This window comes from Nanorana parkeri, unplaced genomic scaffold (assembly GCF_000935625.1).
Source record: "Nanorana parkeri isolate BGI_ZX_2015 unplaced genomic scaffold, ASM93562v1 scaffold194, whole genome shotgun sequence".
Taxonomy (NCBI): Eukaryota; Metazoa; Chordata; class Amphibia; order Anura; family Dicroglossidae; genus Nanorana; species Nanorana parkeri.
In genome coordinates, this window is record NW_017306462.1 from 1,597,057 (window position 1) to 1,617,717 (window position 20,661).

Genomic DNA, 20,661 nt, shown 5'->3' on the forward strand with positions numbered 1-20,661 from the left:
GGATGTACAGTAATAATATAAACCCCAGAATACCTTCAGTCATGGCAAAGGCAGTTGCAGCTTCAGCCCCATTCATCCTCTGTTAAAGAGGAAACCTGAATGGTTTGTTAAAAAAAATTGCTATTGGGGTTACAGGTGCAAAAGTGTCCCAAAATACTCAACTAAAGTATACTGCAAAGACATTGATAGTAAAGTCATGCCTTGTACCTTTCTCGGTTATTTCCAAAGTGTGTGGCTATATTGTGGGTGACCATAAGGGTCTCCATATCCAAAATAAGGCCATATTTACTGCATCAACCTTTTCTTTTTTGTACTGTTGACTTTTTTTTATTTACACAGGCTGTTTACCTTGCAAGGGAATTTGCACCTTGCAAAGGATTTTTTATTTAGGCTGGTGAATGTTCTAAAAAGTTAATTTAGCAAAAATACTCAATCAAGTGCAGGGAAAAAAACGTACTTTTGCATGCACATCATTGGATGAAGGAAACTAAGCTAAGGGAAAATCCTTTGCAAAGTGCAAATTCCTCTGCAACATGGTCAGCCTATTTGCCTTTAGCAAATCAATCTCATTGTCTATGGATAGTCATTTAAACATGAAAGAAGTGAGAAGTCTTTAGCTGCCCTAAAAATCTTAGGTTTCTGTGGCATACATCTAGGCAACCTTCAAAAAAGACTCACCAATAGGTGTCCCAACGCCATATCCTTTTGAGTCAATTAGGCCTCCAATTTGGGTCAGGTTACAGTTCCGTTGAGTGACATATTCAATGCTGGTGGACTCCATAAGCAGCGCATAGTCCGTGGTGAGTACCCGCTGTATGCCTTCATCATTGTTCTTCACCAGCGCTGTCTGCTGCCGACTACTCATAAATGCCCACATCTTTTCATAGGTAGATATCTTGGATTTCTGAAAAGAGCACAGCCAGCTATCAAAGGTCTGCCTGGTGCAAAACATCTATTACATGGGGAAATTACTTTGCTGTCAGCAAAGGTTTTTCTGAAGGTGGCTACAAAATAGTTTAGGAATATTCAGGCTTACCTTTGATTTAGAGGCGTTTGAGGACAAGCAGTCCATCTGTATCACAATGCTATAAAATATCAGCAATAAACCCTCCATCATGACTACTCAACATGAACTTACTAATAAAAAACAAACTACATCATCACTCTGTGTGTATATGTAGCGGAGTCATTACCAGAAAATGTCAGCTTTTTATTAAAAGATGTCAAAGCTACATGCAGGGTAAAGAGAAAGAGAGAAAATGAGAAGTAGTGAAGGAGAGTGAAAAAGAAAGAATGAGAGAGAGAAAAATGTGAGAGAGGTGTGAGAGAGGAGGTTTTTGTGGAGTGATGTTGGGGTGGTTAAGGGAGGGATAGAGGGCATGCCAGGGAGTGGGATAAGGAGACTAAAAGCTAACAGAAGAAGAAAGGGGAACCCATAGTGAGTGAGAAGGGAAGAGAGATGGATTATGGGAAAAAGTGAAATCAGCAACGAAAAGCTGTTTCATAATGGGATTTTGGGGTTGGGGAGGGAAAGAAAGAAGAGATGGGAAAGTGGAGAGAAGAATAAAGTAGCCGGGAAAAGAGGATAGGAGGGGAAGAAAAGGGAAGGGGAAAAAGGGAAGAGAGGAAGGTAGAGAAAGGAGAAAAGAGGATGCGAGGGAGGAGGAGAGATGTGCAGGAGTGAGAGAAAAGGAGAGTAGGAGATATGAATTGAGAGGATAGGGATGGGGAAAGGAAAGAAAGGGAGGGAAAAGGTGTTGAAAGTAAGGGGAAGGGATGGAGGGGAGCAAAAAGGAAAGCAGAGGAGGGGGTGTGGAGGGGAGAGGGGAAAATACAGTAGGGAAGAGGAGATCAAGGTAAAAGAGATGGAAGGGAAGATGATCATAGTTGACGGGAAAGGAGAATAGTGGATGCGGAAAGAGTAGGAGAGGGAAAAATATAAGGGCAGGAGGAAAAAGAAGAAGAGAGGAGAGAAAAAAGGGAGGAGAAAGGAGGGGAGAGAACGATAGTAGAAAGGAGAGGGAAACAGAAAGGAGAGAAGGTGAGGGGAATGGAAAGGAGATGAGGAAAATGGAAAGGAGAGGAGGGTAAGGGAATAGAAAGGACAGCTACTTGGCAAAGTAAGAATGGGGGAGTGTGAGTTGAAAAAGAGAGTCGGAAAGAGAGAAAAGTAGAGATAACACAGTGTTTATCAATAGGGGGAGGGAGGGGATGGCAGGTACAAGGGAAAGGAGATAGAGACTAACAAAGAAAGAAAGGGAACAGATAGCTGGTGAAAAGGGTAAAAAGATTAGAAGAGAAAGGGGGACAGGGGTAAGACAGCTAGAAGCAGGAAAGGGAACACGTAAGGTGAAGGTATACTGGGGGTTTTTTGGGAGGGAAAGGAAGAAAGGACAAAAGAGCAAGAAAAGGAAAGGGGAAGCGGAGAAAGCCATGTGAATCTCTGAATACCTAGATGATCATTTCTTAAAATATCAGAATTGTACCAAGTGATATACTCCTTCATATGCGTGGACCCCCTTGCAAATATTCATCATTAATGTTTGTAAATACACATTTAATATACAATTTTACTAAATCATTTTTAGTTTTTATTAATGTCCCTTCATTTTCTGCATACCCACTAAAATGAAATAATCCTGACTAGGCAAGTCCTGCTGTCTCCCGATTGATTTGATTTTGTGGTCTGAAGTTATTATTCATAACTTGTCATATTCAATGTGAAAAGTTTTCTGGATGAACTTAAAAAAGCGATCGTTTCAAGATCAATCCACCGCTGCACATACTACACCATTGTCTTGAAAACTATCAGAATTTTAAAATCTATCTGATCACTTTTATCTGTGATTTTGTCTCAAAAATAAATGAAGACATATTAAAAAAATAATAGATTGCTTGGGTCATCCAGCATGGACCCTCAACCTCCACCTATATTTTCCTACACATCATTGGGTCAGAAATATTTTTCTATTTGACTGTTTTTACTCTTTAAATGATTGGTATGACAACTCTAAACAAATTCTTGCATTGTACACTGTTGGGATACAGCTTAGCTGTCTTTGAAAGACTATTTTTCAGAGTAGCATCCATTTGTCTCTGAAATACTGAGCATTTGTATTGTATGCTCCGTTCCTATTAATAGTTGCTAACAAGATAAAACAGACAATCTCTGAGCAGAAAATCAGGCATACTATTGTTTAACCTTCCAGGTGTGAAGGGGGCTCGGAGCTAGCTATACGCACGTACACCTGCACTTCCATTCTGACATCCCCTTAATTATCTGGCTGCGGATGCTTTAGTTAAGCATAATTTAAAGCAAACTGGAATAGTCATTCGAGTCATTCACTGGTTTCCTGGAAACCAAATTAGCAGAACAATTAAATTTTTCTAACCTGGATATGCGATGATGTCTTTTAATAGAGGCGCTCGTGTGTTTTAGGCCAAAATGATAACAAAAAAGTGCCTTTTTTCTTCCAGAAAGATTTACAGATGAAAAGTAAAGTGTCCTTGACAGGTGGAAGGAAATGACACTGGCCATTATTCATCAACTCAAAGTATAATTCCATCTTTGAGCTATATTTTGCAACCAGCACAGTATAAATACAATATACATCTTGCCTATATTATATTATTTTGAGCATTTTCATTATGTCTGATAAATTTCTCCATTGTGCATCTTTTTTTTTAAATTGTATTTTATTTGCAGATGCAGATTGCGCAGCTGACAGCTTCTACTTCAACCATGCATTTAGGACTTACTGCAATGTATGAGAAAAGAGGTTCAGAAAAATTGACTTTGGCACTTTACTCATAGGAGGTTATGTTAAAGAAGGATCAACGTTTATAATAAATTAAGCTTGTACTAGATTCAGTTGAAACCCAGATGAGGAGGACATGCTAAAGGTGCAGGTCCAGAGCAGGAGGCAATCAAATGTCTAGTAGGCACAAGAAGACATCACCACCCAAGGTTTGTCAGGGTGAGGAATAATTGGGCAGGTTGTAAGCCACCAGCTGCGTCCAAGGTCTACAGTGGCCTTTTGGCATCAAAGGATATTTGTCAGGGTAGTTTCTCTGTAATACTTATTTTATTTTTTTTACAAAACAACACCTTATTATACATAGAGCAACATCAATCACCATCCCCAAAATAGGTAGCAAACTAATATCCTCTCTGGCTCAGTGATTAGGTTCTAGTGTTGAGGTTCTAGGCCACCACAATAGGTACATAGTTACATAGTATTTGAGGTTGAATAAAGACATTAGTCCATCAAGTCCAACCTATTAGGATTCTATTAGAAAACTATTATCCCTGCTGGCTCAGTGTTTAGGTTCTAGTGTTTAGGTTCTAGTGTTTAGGCTCTAGGCTACCAAAATAGGTAGCAAACTAATATCCCTGCTGGCTCAGTGTTTAGGTTCTAGAAGTGTCAGAACCCCACCAGAGTCTTTGAAAGTGAGGTAAGATTTGATACCTGATAACTAGGGTTCAGCTAATTAAACTTCCAACATGGCAACAGCTAGAAGTTGGAAAGGACCAATTAAAGTAACAAATCATGCAGCTAAAATGAGGGCAGGTCAGGACTGCGGTCAGAGAAGATGGCAACACAAGCACAGTCAAGGAATCAGGGATAAAGGCAGTCAGCAGTTAGGAGACAAGCATAGTCAAGGAATCAGGGATGAGGGCGTTAGTAAGCAAGCATAGTCAAGGAATAAGGGATAAGGGGAGTAAACAGACAATCATAGTCATGGAATCAGGGATGAGAGTGGTCAATAGTCAAGGAATTAAGATGAAGGTCTGGGCAGGTGTCACACAAGAGTGGGCATCAAATGGGTAACAAATCAGAAGCAGTGCTCGGCAGACATGCTGACATGATATGATTCTCCAGCTCAGAGTACAGACACCTTCACCGTGGCACAGAGTTAGTGCACTGAGACATATTTTTAAATCTAATTCTTAATTAACATTAGCTTTAAGCTTGCCCTTCACTGGCAGTTTTTTCACATTCAGCCCCATAAACTGGAAAAAAAAACCTCTTGATTCCCCCATCCACACTAACAGCCCCCCACAGGTCTACTGTATTCTGACAACAGTGCGTATGCTGATTGGCTGCAGTTTACTTTTTGAGTAATCATTTTTTGGGCAAAGGTCAAACAGGCTCCTCACAATCGTTTTCTATTTACTTTTTTTAACTTTTTAAACTATTTTTCTGTTCTGCTTGGTCCCTCTGAGTACGGTCCGATGTACGGCTGAAATCAGCCGTACCAGCCTGAAGTGAATAGCCGAACAGTGTTCGGCTCACTTCACTTCAGGTCGGTCATTCACTCGGCTGCCTGCGGCAGCTTAGTGGATAGACCCCATAGTTTATTAAAGTGTAGCTAAACCCATAATTTTTTTTTACATATTGCAGCGTAGTAATCTTTAGATTTGGTGGTTTTATTAGTTTTCCTTTTTAGACTTTTTTCCTTTATTTTGACCTGGTGATAAGACTAGTATATTATTTTTTAGCTTAATTAAATAGGCCAAGCTGTCCAGCAGTGGCAGATAAAGGGTTGAAACAAACCATTTAACTTACAATGGTCAGATTTTATTCATTAATGTAAAACCTTTATCTCAAAAGAAAAAAAAAGCCTACTGCTGTAATTGCTTAAACAGTGTTAGCTGGTGTTTGGATAATTTGTTAGTCAAGCCCATCTAAATCTGCTAGTACACATAACAATACCACAACCAAGGGTGACAATGCTGTTGTGCAAGGTTGGCTCCGTGGCTCCTCCATAGAGTGTACATTACAAGGATTTTAAGGATTTAACCATGTTTTTAATATATTATAATCTTCTGAACAACAGGAACAGACAGCAAAACAAACGTGACCCTTCCCTATGCTATCCAAAACATAGAAAAATGTTTTGGCCTGAGTTACACTTAAAAAATTGACCTGTTCCGACTTACATACAAATTCAACTTAAAGGAGAACTATGAGGTGAGCGCTTTTCACTCACCTCATAGTTCTAGCCGCCCTGTGACAATGAGACTGTCACAGGTCGGCTAGAACTATGAGGTGAGCGCTTTTCACTCACCTCATAGTTCTAGCCGCCCTGTGACAATGAGACTGTCACAGGTCGGCTAGAACTATGAGGTGAGCGCTTTTCACTCACCTCATAGTTCTAGCCGCCCTGTGACAATGAGACTGTCACAGGTCGGCTAGAACTATGAGGTGAGCGCTTTTCACTCACCTCATAGTTCTCCTTTAAGTACAAACCTAAAGTCCCTATCTTTTATGTAACCCGGGGACTGCCTGCATAAGCAGCTAGTGGGCTTCCTCTATTGTAATAGGGAAAGCTGCAGTTTTGGCATTCCTTTAACAGTAATTAACTTTTAGGGAGTAGCTCACTAAAAATGAAATTCCTATTGCAATGGATGCCAAAAATGTCTTAGTGCAGACATTTGAGAAAATCATTGAGCCAATCACAGAAGCAGGAAGTGACATTTGTGGGGGCGTTCCGTACGCCAACTGTGTACTGAATGCCTCCAGGCATTGATTTTTTTTTACAGGTTTAAAACATTACAGCATCTACAGTTTTACCTGGAAAGGTAATTTTAATAACATTAAATGGCTTGTGCAACAATTATTTATGCTATATTAATATGTTTAAGATTTTATCATTTTTATATTTTAAAGTGGAGTTACCCTAACCCTGGTAAGCTGGAACATATTACATTTTTGCTTTTTGGTTTAGATACACTTTAATTTTCCCCAGAGAATTGAAGTAGAAGTGTTCCTTTTCTGCAGATTCCTGTTTTTTTTAAAAGAAAAAGAAAAGGTTCAATGATCACGTTACCTTGAAAAAGGTCATGGTTGAGCCATCTCGGACAGCGCCATATTCTATTTTTGTCTGCTTGGCCAAGTCATCCGCCGAATCGATTGGAGATTCCATCCTTTCCACTGTCAGGAATGCAGCCAGGTTTGCCGTGTAAGAAGAGATGATGATCAGGGTGAAAAACCACCATATACCTCCCACTATCCTGGTAGAAAGGGCTTTGGGCATTAGCTCTGATCCTGTTGTAAGACACAGCAGTGTTATAATTCAAATGGAAAGAGGAGGTACTATGGTTGTGTATCTGGATGTAGCAATAAGAAAAAGAAAGGGGGCTAATTTCTCGTAGACTACCATAAAATATCGGTGGTGATGTGACTGAGGTGCCTGATTTTCTTATACTAGTCCCTTGATGCATATTTCAGTTATAGCTAAAGGGTTATGTCTCCTGCACTTGCTCTCATGGACTTCATTTAAGAGGTTCCCTCTAAGCTCTTTAGCAATATTGAATATACAGAATCAGGTGCAGACAAATGGCGTATCTCTTGACCTTTCTTATTGCAAGTTATGGGGATAGGTTTGAGTGTTGGTATCTTGCCAATGGAGTCCAAGAAAATAGGAAATCAACTGGAGCTGCTGCGCATGGCAACAAAATTCCTGCTTTTGAAAGATGAAATTTGGTTGCTTGCAGCTTCTCCACTTTCGCTTCAATCTTCTTAATTTCTGTAAATCAATCCCCGTGAGCTTAAAGAAGCCAACATGTGATTTAACTTTTAACTGGCAACCACAATAAACTGCTATATTGATTTCAGGAAAGTCTGGCCTTCTATAGCTATGGGGATGTTCTCTTGCTCTGTGCATGCTTTGAATGAACCTTGCGTCTAAACTGTATGGATAGTTTTTAGGCTGTGCAAGCTACGTGACTACAAATTCACATAGAAGTGAATCAATTGTCCAGTGATCACTATAGGAATTAAACACGGAATTAATCTGGGTGATCTGCAGTGAGTTGTGGGTGATTGAAAACTGAAAACAGCCCAGTATGTAGTCCTAAAGTCATCTAGCACAAAGGCACTTTACATCTTCTCACCTTTTGTCTGGAACTGATAGTTTTTTGGCTGTTTTCCAGGTTCCCAAATGTCTGTCTGCCATTGTTTTAGAATTTCCAGTTATTTTCAACAGAACCAACAAACACAAATTTTAACCCAATGATTTGATAATCCATGTGTTCTATTATCTATAAAACAATCTTAGCATGTCTGGGCAATATTCCACAATTTGTTTTCAGATTGAAGAGCAATTGACAACTTGAAAAAAATGTTGTTTGTTTTTGCATATGGTTGCAGCTTGTGTGGTATGATTTTTTTTTTATTTTTAAAAAGAAAATTGAAAACTGCTGTCAATTCAATGATAAGCCTATTTTGGGATGAATTAAACCAAAATAGCAAGCGTGAAAACACTGAAACAAAATAACGGCAAATGGGCTAGATGTGCATTTAGAGAAAAAAAAAAAAAGATGCAAAATGAATCAGTGTATGTGGACAGCATAATAGTGTTGGTACCCAAAATAATGATAGTGGGAGCTTAAATTTTGTGCTTCTTGAATCTATAACAGCGACCCCTAGCAAAGCGCGGTAACACTGAAATAAAATACTGGCAAATGTGCTGGAAAATTCCAATCATATGTGATTAAAAAAAAGTAGATGCAAAATGAATGAATGTTTGCACAGCATAATGATCTCGGTACTCCAAAAAATTATAGGGGGAACCTACATATTGAGATCCTAAAACCTAGAGCAAGGGCCCCTAACAGAGCATGTTCACTTCTTTTCATGGACCTAACAGTGAGATAATTAGGGGTCTATTAAAAAAACATTTCGCAGGGCCCTTCACCTGTGAACGTTCATTTAGGGAGAATAATAGCAAAAATGAATGTTCTATTTTGTATTATTTTTCCTATGCTCCACAGCAGCATCTAGTGGTCATCGTGTATTATTACAATACACTACATTCAAACTGGGAAACAAATATATAAAGAACATTCATTTTTGGAGTCTGCAGTGGATCTGAGACCGGCTCCAGCGCTGGAAAGACTTTGGAAAACCAGTGGAAGTAAGAAGCTGTTCAGATTAAGAGGCATCTCACAAAGTAAGTCCTGAAAGCAGTATTGGAGAGGGGGGATTCCAGCTTGAATGTCACTTTAAGGTACTTGAATGCATTTTTAAGATTTAACTCAAGAGTTTAGTGTCAGTTTAATATTCCTTTAAAGTCAGGAATTCTGTAATTCAGCACAAGGTAGCTTTAGTTTTTTACCTCTAGCAGACTCGCCATTACACTATGGCTAACAATAGTCTAAATCCCAAATCCTGCCTTTTTTTTTGTTATAAGGTTTGTAAGCCTGAAAACATCAGGCTATTAGGTTTTTATTGTTGCACATGTTTGAATGGTTTTGGGCACCTACATAGGTGTTTTAAGTTATTTACCTCTGCATAGTAGTATTTTTCTTTGTTTTCTTTTTATCAGCAGCATTAGAAATACATGCTTTTAGGAACAGCTTCTACAATACTTCTGCTCCTTACCGACACCATTACTGCAGCTATGATTGACACCAGCGCTGCTGTCATGTCTTTGCCCCTTTGAACGGTTTGACCTTTCACACAAAGCTGTTTGGCCCTGACACAAGTTGTGTTTAAAACATATACAGCCAGAAAAGAAACTGCACCAGCGATTGTGTCAATCACATCTTCAGCACTGGTGTTGGCGGTATGCAGAAGTATATCGGAAGCTGTACCACGCAAAAAGTAATTTTTTTGTGCTGAAAGAAGAAAGAAAACCTACACTGCAGAAGTAAAGAATTTATAACACATCTACATCTGTAAAATTATGGCGCCTTGAATTTAGCTTTAAGGGGAAATCTCTAAAACCTGTAGAAATAAATAATCACATTTTTTTAAGCCTTCCTATCATAAAAAAAAGAATTGGCAAGATATGAAATTGAAGGTATTGTTAGCTATAGTAATGGCTAGCGGGTTTTACTATTGCATAATAAAACTTCCTTGTGCCAGGATTCCAGCATTCCCAAAGCATCATTGCTCTATTTTTATTTGCAGGTCTTTATTAATATAGAAATTCTTCCATACTTCTATCATTTAGAACCTACAGGCTTCCTGTCTACATCCATACAGAACATAGAGGCCCCCTGAGAAAATGAATCCTCCTTCATAAACAGGCATCATGCCTATACCACACTCTAAGAAATACTGAACTTCTCAACTATTTTTCAAAAGTTCCCCAAGTTATTGATTTATTAGCCGTGAGGGCACACAATGTCTTGTTTAAATATGCTTCAACTGAAATAACAATTTTTTTTAGGGCCCATTTTGGCATTTTATCCTGATTTCATGGTAAATCCCTTTGTAAGAATGATTTGTTTTACCCTCTTAGGCACATTCAAGCTCTTGCTGGTATCCAAGCTACCACATTAACATGTTTACACTCAAATCCAGCTGCACTTTTCAATTATCTGCCACGTTCCCTGATGTGATGTATGCCCAGATTGTCTCACTGCCTCATTAACCGCCAACAAGTTTGATTTGTTGGTCCCTCATTATCTGTTGCAGATAAGTGCATAAGAAGTACTTTTAGAGTACATCTTCTAGGGCCTATTTGGGCTCTTCTTCTTTTTCTCCAACTTGCAAATTGACCCTTGTTTAAGTTAGGTCAGCCAGAAGTTTTGCGAATAAACAAGCCCAGCAAAGGTATATTATGGATAGGCACCCCAGGGAAGGCAGATTGGTAAAAGATATTTAGTAAGTATAAATAAAAATGTAACATTTGTTCTCAGTCTAATAGTATAAAGAGAAGATATATAAATTAAGATTCTGGAATAGAAATCTTGAGGCATTTTATTAGGATTGGCACCAAAAGCTAGCAAGAGACAAGGTCTGGTTAAAAGGTCTGACTGCGGAAATTTTTTTTCCTAAACCTGAATGGTGGTTTACACTTAGAAAACCCTCTGGCTTAAAGTGACACTAAACTCAAGAGTTAAATCTTAAAAATGCATTTAAGTACCGGGGCCGGTGCAAGGATTTCTGCCTACACAGGCAACACAGGGTGCATTTTTGCACACCACTCCCCCTCCACGCGCGCCCTCAGATGGCTGCCTATGCCCTGCACTTGTAGTCAATTAACTCTGCCTCCCATCCTTATTAATACATGTCTGTACCTCGGTACGGGCATGGATGGGAGTAGAGATCCATTGATACCATTTTTTCTAGACCGAGTACATCAGCTATAGAGGACTACAATTCCCAGCTAATCATTACACAACAATGATGTGGAGGGTCTGAGCAGGGGCAGATGTGGAGGGTTTCAGCAGGGCAGTTGAGTTCCCACTCTCCCCCACATCCCCTCTGTTCCCACATCTCCCCTCTAGGAGAGCAGTGTGTGAGAGCAGTCCTGTCACAAGAGGCTGAGCTCCGCTCGCTCAGCCTCCTGTAACAACGTGTCAGGATGGAGAGAGTACAAACACTCAGTGATCAGTGATCGCTGGGTGTTTGTAAATAATTAAGGACATAGTATGTTTACTATATCCTCAATTATGAATGAATGGGTAGTGTTCTCAATCTCTTTTTCTATTTTAAAAGGGAAGTATCAGGGAAGGGAAATATCAGGGGTCTGTTTAGACCCCTTTATCCTTTCCAGAAAGTTCTATTTTTCAAAGGCGTTTACAACTTGTAAGCACTAATGACACTAAACTCTGGTGGTAAAATCCTAAAAATGTATTCAAGTACCTTAACTATTTCCGTCTGTAGATCCTCAAATCATCTCTGAATTGGTGCTGACACTGTCCTTCCTTCTGGAGGGTGGCTACTTTTGTTCCCCATGGTCCCTGTGTGTGTTGTAAAGTAGACACCACTCTAAGCTCGCTACTGTGATGGACTACAATCTCATGTTTAGTTAGCTAATTTGTATTGAAGTTATAGTCCATCATGGGAGCCACTATATACCATCGAATTAGCAGATAGCAGATCTTGCTGTTGGGCTATCCATGACATTTAAGAAGTCATGGGCTTGCTCAGCTTAACCTATTACTAACAGACTACTTTTAGGTGGACTGCCCCTTTAGCAAAGTTGGAGACCTACAAACAGGGGCGTCCCTACACTATTCACTATTTGCCACCTGAGGCCAAGGGCGTTGGTGTTTGTGTGGTCAGCTCCTAGCAACAAGTGACATCAGTGAGCTGGGCGGGATGCCGGCCAGAGCATCACAGGTTGCTAAGAGCTGAGCCATACAGAGGTAAAATCTAGGAACCCCACGTGACCCAATGAGATGCCGCTTGAGGCAACCGTCTCATTATAGGGACAGGCCTGCCTACAAATTATGGGTTTTTAGGGGCTTCTGCTCATATGTTTTTACACGTACATACACTACATGGTTTATTTACTGATAATCCCACCTTTAGAGGGCTATGACACACTTGTAGTTGCTAATGAGATGCCTCGTAAACATAATTTGGCAGCATATCAAAATAATTTCTAAATGCAGTTTCCAAATGTGCAGTCTTCACATGGACCTTTATAAGTAGTAGGACGGGCACAAAGGAAGGATAACTACATCAATAGATGAAATGTTGAATCGTTTTTAATAACAGCAATCTGGGAAAGATGTTTATTTTTTTCAGTGCCTGACATATATTTTATTTATTGTTTCAGGATTTGCCCACTTTAAAAATTAGTCACACTAAAGATTATCCCTGCAGCAATTAAAATGCTAAGCAAAGCCCATTAGAACTAATGAATGTTGACATAAGCTAAGAGGTAGCAGCTGAGCTAATTCAGCCATTTGATATGATTCACACTTAATATATTTATAATAAACTGATTTCAAGTTTATTGAATACTTATACAAGACATATTTTTACCTACATGTTTTACTGTAAACATCTGCGCAAGAAGAATCAATAAAACTACTATTTTAATAGAGTGAGGAAGGGTTAGAACTTTTGTGAGGGTTTAATTGCAGTGTGTGTCTCCACTGGGGAAGTTTCCCTTTACTTTCTGTGTCAGTTATTTATTCCTGTTCTGAAATAACTAAAGAATGCAACACCTTTTCCTTACTAAAGTTGTACAATACCACTTTCTCAAATCCATTAACAGGATAGGGAGGTGATGCAAGGAGAACTCTCCCAAAAGGGAAGCAATTAAACACAACAAAGGTTCAACCTCATTCCTGCTCTGTCCTAAATTTAAACAAAACCTTGACGTTTTTATTACTTACATTAATTAAGACCCAGTGATGTCATAAGTGGATCTCTGTAATGTCATTAGTGGGTCTCTAGTGGGTCTCTAGTGCTTCTCTATATAATACAGGCAGAGCAAGGCTAGTTGGAGGTGTTGGCAGGGTGCTGCACATAGCTTCCTGATAACATCACAGCACCCTGCCTCGGCCCTTCTCCCAAGAGCCCTCAGCCCTGATACACACAGTGTACCGGCTCTTGAGTGGAGTAGATATCAGTCTAGAGAAGTGGGAGTTCCTAGACAAGCTGCATTTGCATACAGACTGCTCTAGGTAACACCCACATAGGATGATGAGCCTCCACAATTAAAAGAGTTGAAATCCAATCAATGAAAAGTGTAGATAAGGAACAATCAGACTGGGGAGGAAAGCGCTAGATGGTGCTGGATGTCCTCCAGCCAGGAAATGAGGAGGGCTCTATCTGACATGCTGTAGCTTCTAATACACATTGTGAGGAGCTCACAGTGTGCAGTGAAATCAGAGGAAGTAACGTCAGTCCAGGAGAGAAGCCGGTACAACTGTGCGAGACAGAAAGTGTTCGGCTTTAACAATAACTAACTACAATTGTAGTGGGCCGTCAAGTACTTTTCTTTGGAAAAACCTCTATTTGTATTTATTTTCCGGAGACTCTGAAAAGATATGGTTCACAAATGTTGTGCAGGTATGTGTGTACATATATGTATTGTATGTGATTTAAAAAAAATGTTAGGGATAAAAAACAAAAATATGAAAGCCAAGATATAAAAAGAATCTAAATCAGAAGCGTAAAGCCCAGCAGTGATCTGATCTTATAGCAAACATAGTTTCTCTGTTTTCTGTTGTATTAAATTAATGTCTACATGCTTTGTAAATGTAAAGCTAAGGATGTGTGGACAAATGATTGGCTTAGCTCAGTGCATTTAGAGCATTCAACCTGTAGCTCCTAAAATGATGCATAAAAAAAAACCTTTTATGTTTAACAAGCATACGAGAGAAAATAGTTTCTTATAATACCCAATCAGCAGGTTAAAACATGGACATGAGTTTGAATGAGCAAGACAGACATTTTTTACCCAGCCACAACACAATCTTGCTTAAAGAGACACTAAACACAGGATTTAAATCATAAAAATGCATTCAAGTACCTTAACTATTAACAATACTGGAGCTTATTTGTGTAATACTTGGCTATAGATACTCAAATCATCTCTGAATTGGTGCTGACACTGTCCTTCCTTCTGGAGGGGGGCTATTTTTGTTCCTTATTGTCCCTATGTGTGTTGTAAAGTAGTCACCTCTCCAAGCTCACTCCTGTGATGGACTACAATCTCATGTTTAGTCTACTAATTTGTATTTTAGTTATAGTCCATCATGGGAGTGACCTTAGAGTGGCTACTTTATAACACACGCAGGGACCATGGGGAACAAAAGTAGCCACCCTCCAGAAAGAAGGACAGTGTCAGCACCAATTCAGAGATGATTTGAGGATCTACAGAAGAGTGATACACAAATAAGATACGTTTGTGTTAATAGTTAAGATACTTGAATGCATTTTTTATAATTTAACTCCTTAGTTTAGTGTCACTTTATTGAGTGCAGTTGATTTAATAAACGAGTCGGGAATGTTCACATGGCTTAAAGAATAAAGTGAAGCTGCTTTCACTTCAATCATTTGTTGTCTAATGGTAACCAATCAAATTTACATGTACAATGGGAAAAAACAACAACTACGGAGTGAAGGTTTGAACTGATTAGCTGCTTGAAGGCAATCAGAGACTTTCTGTTTCAGATATTTTAATACATAAGGTCCATGGTTTTAGAAGTTTCATGAATCCAAGCATGTCATAAAACCATGTGTAGCAGTAGACATTAATGAAATAAGCATGCAGCACATTTCTATCAGGAATTTGGGTCAGAGACAATACTTGCTGAAGTCTCTTTTGTGCCTTTTTTATGGCAGACATGACAGCCAATCCTGATCCAGACTTTGCTCACGCTCTGTAGAAAAGAGAAAGTCTGATCATCACACTTAAGAATTTTAAACAAACTGGCTTCCAGTCAAGCACAACACCAAGTGTCCACAATGAAAAGAGCATGTCACAAAGTGAAGAGGGTACACAGTGATCTTTGACTTGTTTGGCTGGAGCTCCTTCATCCATGGAACAAACCGCCGTTATGAAACTATGTGTGTCGTTCCAATAATGAAGGAGCTTTTAGTGACCCGCTTGCCATCAGAGGTTCTGGGGATGGTGAATATGAATGTTTATTTCTTTTTTCTTGAAGGACAAGCAGAGTCTGGCTGGGGCTGACTGTCATGTACCCAAGGTAATGGTGACTAGCGGACACTGCATCCCACAGTGTGCTATGGATACTGGTAAACTCCAAAGGCAGGGAGTTGTACATAGAAGAAACAGGGTTCTAAAACACATAGGGTATAACAACCAAGTACACACGCCTACTACTGTAAAACCTTACTCTGCTTAGCCCAAATAAAAAGCATTTGGAATTAGTAATTTCATGTCAATATGTTGTGTATGGATACATCTAGGCTACTATACTGTTGTACAATAATGTTGTAGAACAATAATGTTGTGTAGATGTAAAGATGCATTATCCACCTGAAGTCTCACTTCTATATACCCCCCTACAGACCACAACACATTTTATGTCAAGCTATGGGCCTATTGTGTCTGCCATAACTTGGTCATTAGTAACAATACCAAATTGTTTTCATGGCCCCACAAGGTTTTTTTGGTGGTCTTACAAAATCATTTTCTACATTTTCTGCATTCTAAGGCAAAAGGTATAGTAAAAAAGGTTTTTATTTTTCAGTTTCTCAGAGATAGCTTCAAAAACAACTGTGAACTCTCACCTCTATGTACCCCCTACAGACTAGAACAATGTTTACACTTCAGCTATGGGCCGTCTTTTCAAGGACAAACAAGGGTTTTTGGGTGGTTTTCAAAAATACTTTTCTACATTCTAAAAGCAGAACAGTATCATAAAAAACGCTTTTTTTCCAGTTTGCTCAAAGAAAGATTCAAAACACTAAAAAATAGTGACTAGTCCGTTCATAACAACATTAAAATATGATTCTGGAACAATGCAGGGCAACGTTATTTACAAATTAGATAAAAGAATTTTAAAACTTTTGATGAATGCTACAAAAAAAATTATAATAATAATGAATGAAAAAAATTGTATATTTACAGAAAAAAATGGGGAATAGGGAATACATTTGGGCTAATTTGATAATAAATCGAATTAATATAAATAATATTTATTTATGTAAATGTATTTATATTTATAATTTATTTACAGGTATATGTATTTATATATTTATTTATCAATATAAATTAATATTTAGTTCAAACCAAATAACATTTTGGGTTCCACTTATGGGTTTAATGTAGCTTATTTTGTGAGCAGATGAAAGGACAAGCCATGAATCTGCTTATAAGAGGTCCTGGCTGTTTTCATTCCAGCTGGTTTAGGTACAGCAGGGGGAAGCGCAGAAAGTAGCACCCTTGGTAAGTAGATTCATTCTATAACTGGTTCAAAGGGAAAATGTACTGTTGCTTCATAAATACAAAGCAATGTCAGTTGGTTCCCATGGCCAACTTAAAAATCAGCCCTTCCCAATTTCACATTGGAAGCAACAGAGAGTCTATCATCCTTAAGTTTACATTGGTCTCCCAGTCTAACCTTTGAGATCTAAATGTATTCTTGGTGCATTTTGACATCTCAGGGGCCAGGTTTTGATATAGGAATACCTGGAAGTGGAACTACTGGTAAAATCTGAAATTGCAGCATCAGATCTTGCAAAATCGTGGGGAGTAGAAGTTTTTTTTAATTGGAAAAAAAAGAAAGAAAGGGTATAGGGCATATATATCTTCTACAAGCTTGTTTTTATTCATCATAGGCTGAAGGTAGTTTAATGAATTAAGCTGTAAGAGCCATAATGGAATAAAAGAAGCATTTGCACACCCTTCATCCAAGTGCAGTTTATTGTGATTTACAGACATAGATTTAGTAGCTGAAATTGAGGAATCCATTGAGTGAGAGATTTGCATTTACTTTTTCTATGATTTACAAGAGTTAGCAAATACATGTGATTGATGAGTGATTAGGTCATTCTTTATTAAATTCTCTTACTGGGATTAAATCATTTATAATGTATTTCATAGACACTTTTCACCTTCGGAACAATTAAAAACAGGATGTCATCCACGGTGGGTTATTAGAACAAGCACGTTTAATCACCTTCGGGTAGCGGAAATTAGCTTTTTGATGAAGGATTTGAGCAATAGGTTTGATAGTGTTTTGTCCTTGTGATACAGACCAAGTCAGTAGGTATTTTTCGATACTTTGTGTCAAATCTCAATAATGTTAAGTATCCTCTTCTGAATGCATTTTGTGAATGTCTTAGTAGACCACCTAAAATGGTCCTCCTTTTTGAAGGCCATTTAAAAAGCAGACCCCAAAACTGGTGCAATTTATGATTGCATATAAATTATTTTTGTATAAAAATTCAAAAACTTTAAAATCTGCACTCAACTCATTCATAACCTTGTCTAACTTGGCCAACACTTACATTTAAGCAAAACTATTTATAGACAAACTAAGTAAATCTAGAACATATGTTAAGAGGCCACTGGGCATTAGGGTTTGACTGCTCTCCTAATTCCTTGCTTTCATCTCCTGCAAAAAGATGTGGTTACTCAAAAATGCAGCAGCCATTCAGTCAAACCACCAGTAGCCTAACAGGACCCCTCGAACCCCTATCCACATAGCAAGGATTCCAGAGAAGCGTTATCCTAACGGCTGTATGAAGATACTCTTGACCCTTGATCTCAATGTGAATTACTGATTCTTCTTTAAAAACTGCAGGATTCAATTTAACTGAAGACAATTTTCAAGTGTGCACAACAGTTTTAGACATTTGCAAATCATTAAATTTCTATATAACTATTCATGCAGGTTTGGGCTTATGTGGCAAATTGAAACAATTCAAAGATACATACCAGAAAATGCAATGTGAAAACTATTCAGTATATCACTATAGCATAGCTAAGAAACTGCCTATTAAAAACGTGACCTCTGTAAGCAGGCAATGATCAGAATGCATCTTTGAGATTAGGAGTCCCAGAAAGAAATGTGTTGGGGTTTATGTCTCAAAGAGAAGGTAGAGACGTTAACAGCTTTTCATGTCCAAAGAATGTTAACTAAAGTACTACTAAATGAGGCCAGTAAACAAAAACTTTACATATGCTAAAAAACACATGGCACCATGTTTAAAAACTCTGGGAAAACATGAATACCCATACAATTAGGGTTCCTATTAAGGGATTTTTGCCCTACCAGCCCTTGGTTGTCTCACTTGTATGGCTCCTGAATTCATTAGTGTCTGGTAAACTGCTGCCCCTACACACTCATGCTTCTGGCCTACACACATCTCTTGTTTTCTTTTTCTAGGCAATAACAACAAGAAGGAAGCAGAGCGTGATATTCCTATATCTGAAAACACATGGACTGAACCATTGGAATGTGTGGCGGGAAGTCTCTAAACCTGGAGCAAATTGAATGAGTCTAGAACAAACTGACAATTTAGTCAATGATGTATACAAATTTTGAGACATACTGAGTTTCTTTTGTGGCTTAAGATTTGACGTGGTGGGGAAATTTAGAAGACTGCTGTCATCTACTGCTGCCTATTCCTCCTTACCTGTAACACATGGTGCCACTTTCAGCTAGCTAACATAAGGGTTTACAGTACACAATGGAGGTATTTAGGGTGGAGTTTACCAGCAATGAAGACCCCAAGCAGACTGTGGGATGTGTGTGACAGTAAGGTTGTGACCTTAGTACCTTGTTGCATGAGAGCTCCAACTCCAAACCAGAAACTATTTAGCAAAGTAAAATTGTTTTCCACGACATCGGAATCAGGGTTGCACGGGTGTGGGTTATACCACTCGTAAGGGGTGAACCTGTGATTTTTAACAGAGACAGTCTGTAAACATCAGATAAACACAAAGAGCATCAGCAAACCTGAGAAAGAAAAGAAGGCATGTGAACACAAAATACATTAAGAATCATTGAATTTGCTGTACATACTTGCCAACACTACCCATTAGGTATTTGAATGTACAAAGAACATGTCCTGCTGTTGAAAGTCAGGAAGATTTACAGAAAACTAGGTCTATTGGCATGTACGTTCTGGTTTGCACATAATAAAGAAACAATGGTTATTCATTAAGAATATGCGGTTAAGAGTATGAATACAGTGGAAACCAATGCAATCAACTACATGCGAAAGTTAGCAGTTTTATATACCGTGTTTCCCTGAAAATAACACACTGTCTTATATTTTTTTGGGCTCAAAAAAACACACTAGGTCTTATTTTCGGGGTAGGTCTTATTTTTTTTTTTACCGTACAACAATCTAAAGTTAACGCAAATCAAAATTAAATAATCCAAAATGGCAAAGTTAAGAATAGTGTGATCGGGGCAATCAGGGGGTGCCGTACCTCTCCAAGAGCAATTTGGTAACCAATCGCTGGCCAGAATGAGCGAAACGAACTTTCACTATCGATTCCTCGCAGGTGGAGTGCATTTGGTATCACTCCACCTGAGACAGGAGGCGGGGCAAAAGAGGAGGCATCGGCTTATGCGGCTCTGCTCCCTCCGCTGCCGCCTCGCTTCCTCTAGCGCTGGCTTTATTGGCACCGCCGATTCTCTCCCGCCTCTCCTGCGGCTCTTCAAGTTCCCCCCCTTATGCCACCACCAGCCCTGGGAATGGTCACAACTAGGTCTTATTTTCGGGGTAGGTCTTATATTTTAGCAATTCCCAAAAATAGTACTAGGTCTTATTTTCGGGGTAGGTCTTATTTTCAGGGAAACAGGGTATGTAAAAGCCACCTGTGATTAGACTCAATGGCGATAGCTTCCAGAATCTTACAACTGTAATTTTACATATTGAAAACAGAACTACAGATAAAACGAAATTTTAATTCTGAATGAAGTAAGAAAGAAGTAGAACCTTTGTCAAGCTTTATTGCTCTTTGTGTCCTAAATGGAGATTAGGGATTAGTGAATGTGCCTAGGTTTTGCCTAGGTCTGTCACTGCTAGCTCCGCCCAATTGTTTATATGTTCCCGGATCTGTCAAAATGCCATTCTGTGTTTGTCGCTAGAGGACGGGACGACGGTCATCTGTTTAAAAAAAAATTATTTCTATTTATTTTTTATTTTATTTTTGATTTCGTCGTGTCGTCGTCGTCGTGGACAACGCTGGATGTCGTGATTGACCCTGGATTACGTCGGTGGATCCATTAAAAAAAATAAAATAAAAGGACTTTTTCAAAAGTGTGGCCTCTTTTGTAAAACTTGTATTTAACCCTTTCGTGAATAGGTACCCCTTACTCATTCACAAGGAGGGCCGCATCTGGGTGCCCCTTTATTAAAGGGGTAATCTGATGTGAATACGCCCCCTGCCCGCACCGCCACAAGCAACGCCCCAGGGCTTGTGGGGAAGAGGCCCTTATCCCATCGGCCACCCTGAAAAACCACCCTCCCT

General features: G+C 38.9%; 1 protein-coding gene across 5 annotated transcripts in view; it reads right to left on the minus strand.

The window, feature by feature from the left end:
• The window catches only part of GRIK1 (glutamate ionotropic receptor kainate type subunit 1), a 160,426-nt gene that overhangs the window by 26,681 nt on the left and 113,084 nt on the right, over window positions 1–20,661 (minus strand). For all 5 annotated transcript variants that reach the window (XM_018555371.1, XM_018555374.1, XM_018555373.1 and 2 more), the window contains 3 exons: window positions 18,956–19,074; window positions 6,835–7,052; window positions 679–904 (listed from right to left, as the gene is read on the minus strand). In XM_018555371.1, the coding sequence (XP_018410873.1) occupies window positions 679–904; window positions 6,835–7,052; window positions 18,956–19,074 (563 nt within the window). The remainder of the gene's footprint in view (window positions 1–678; window positions 905–6,834; window positions 7,053–18,955; window positions 19,075–20,661) is intronic.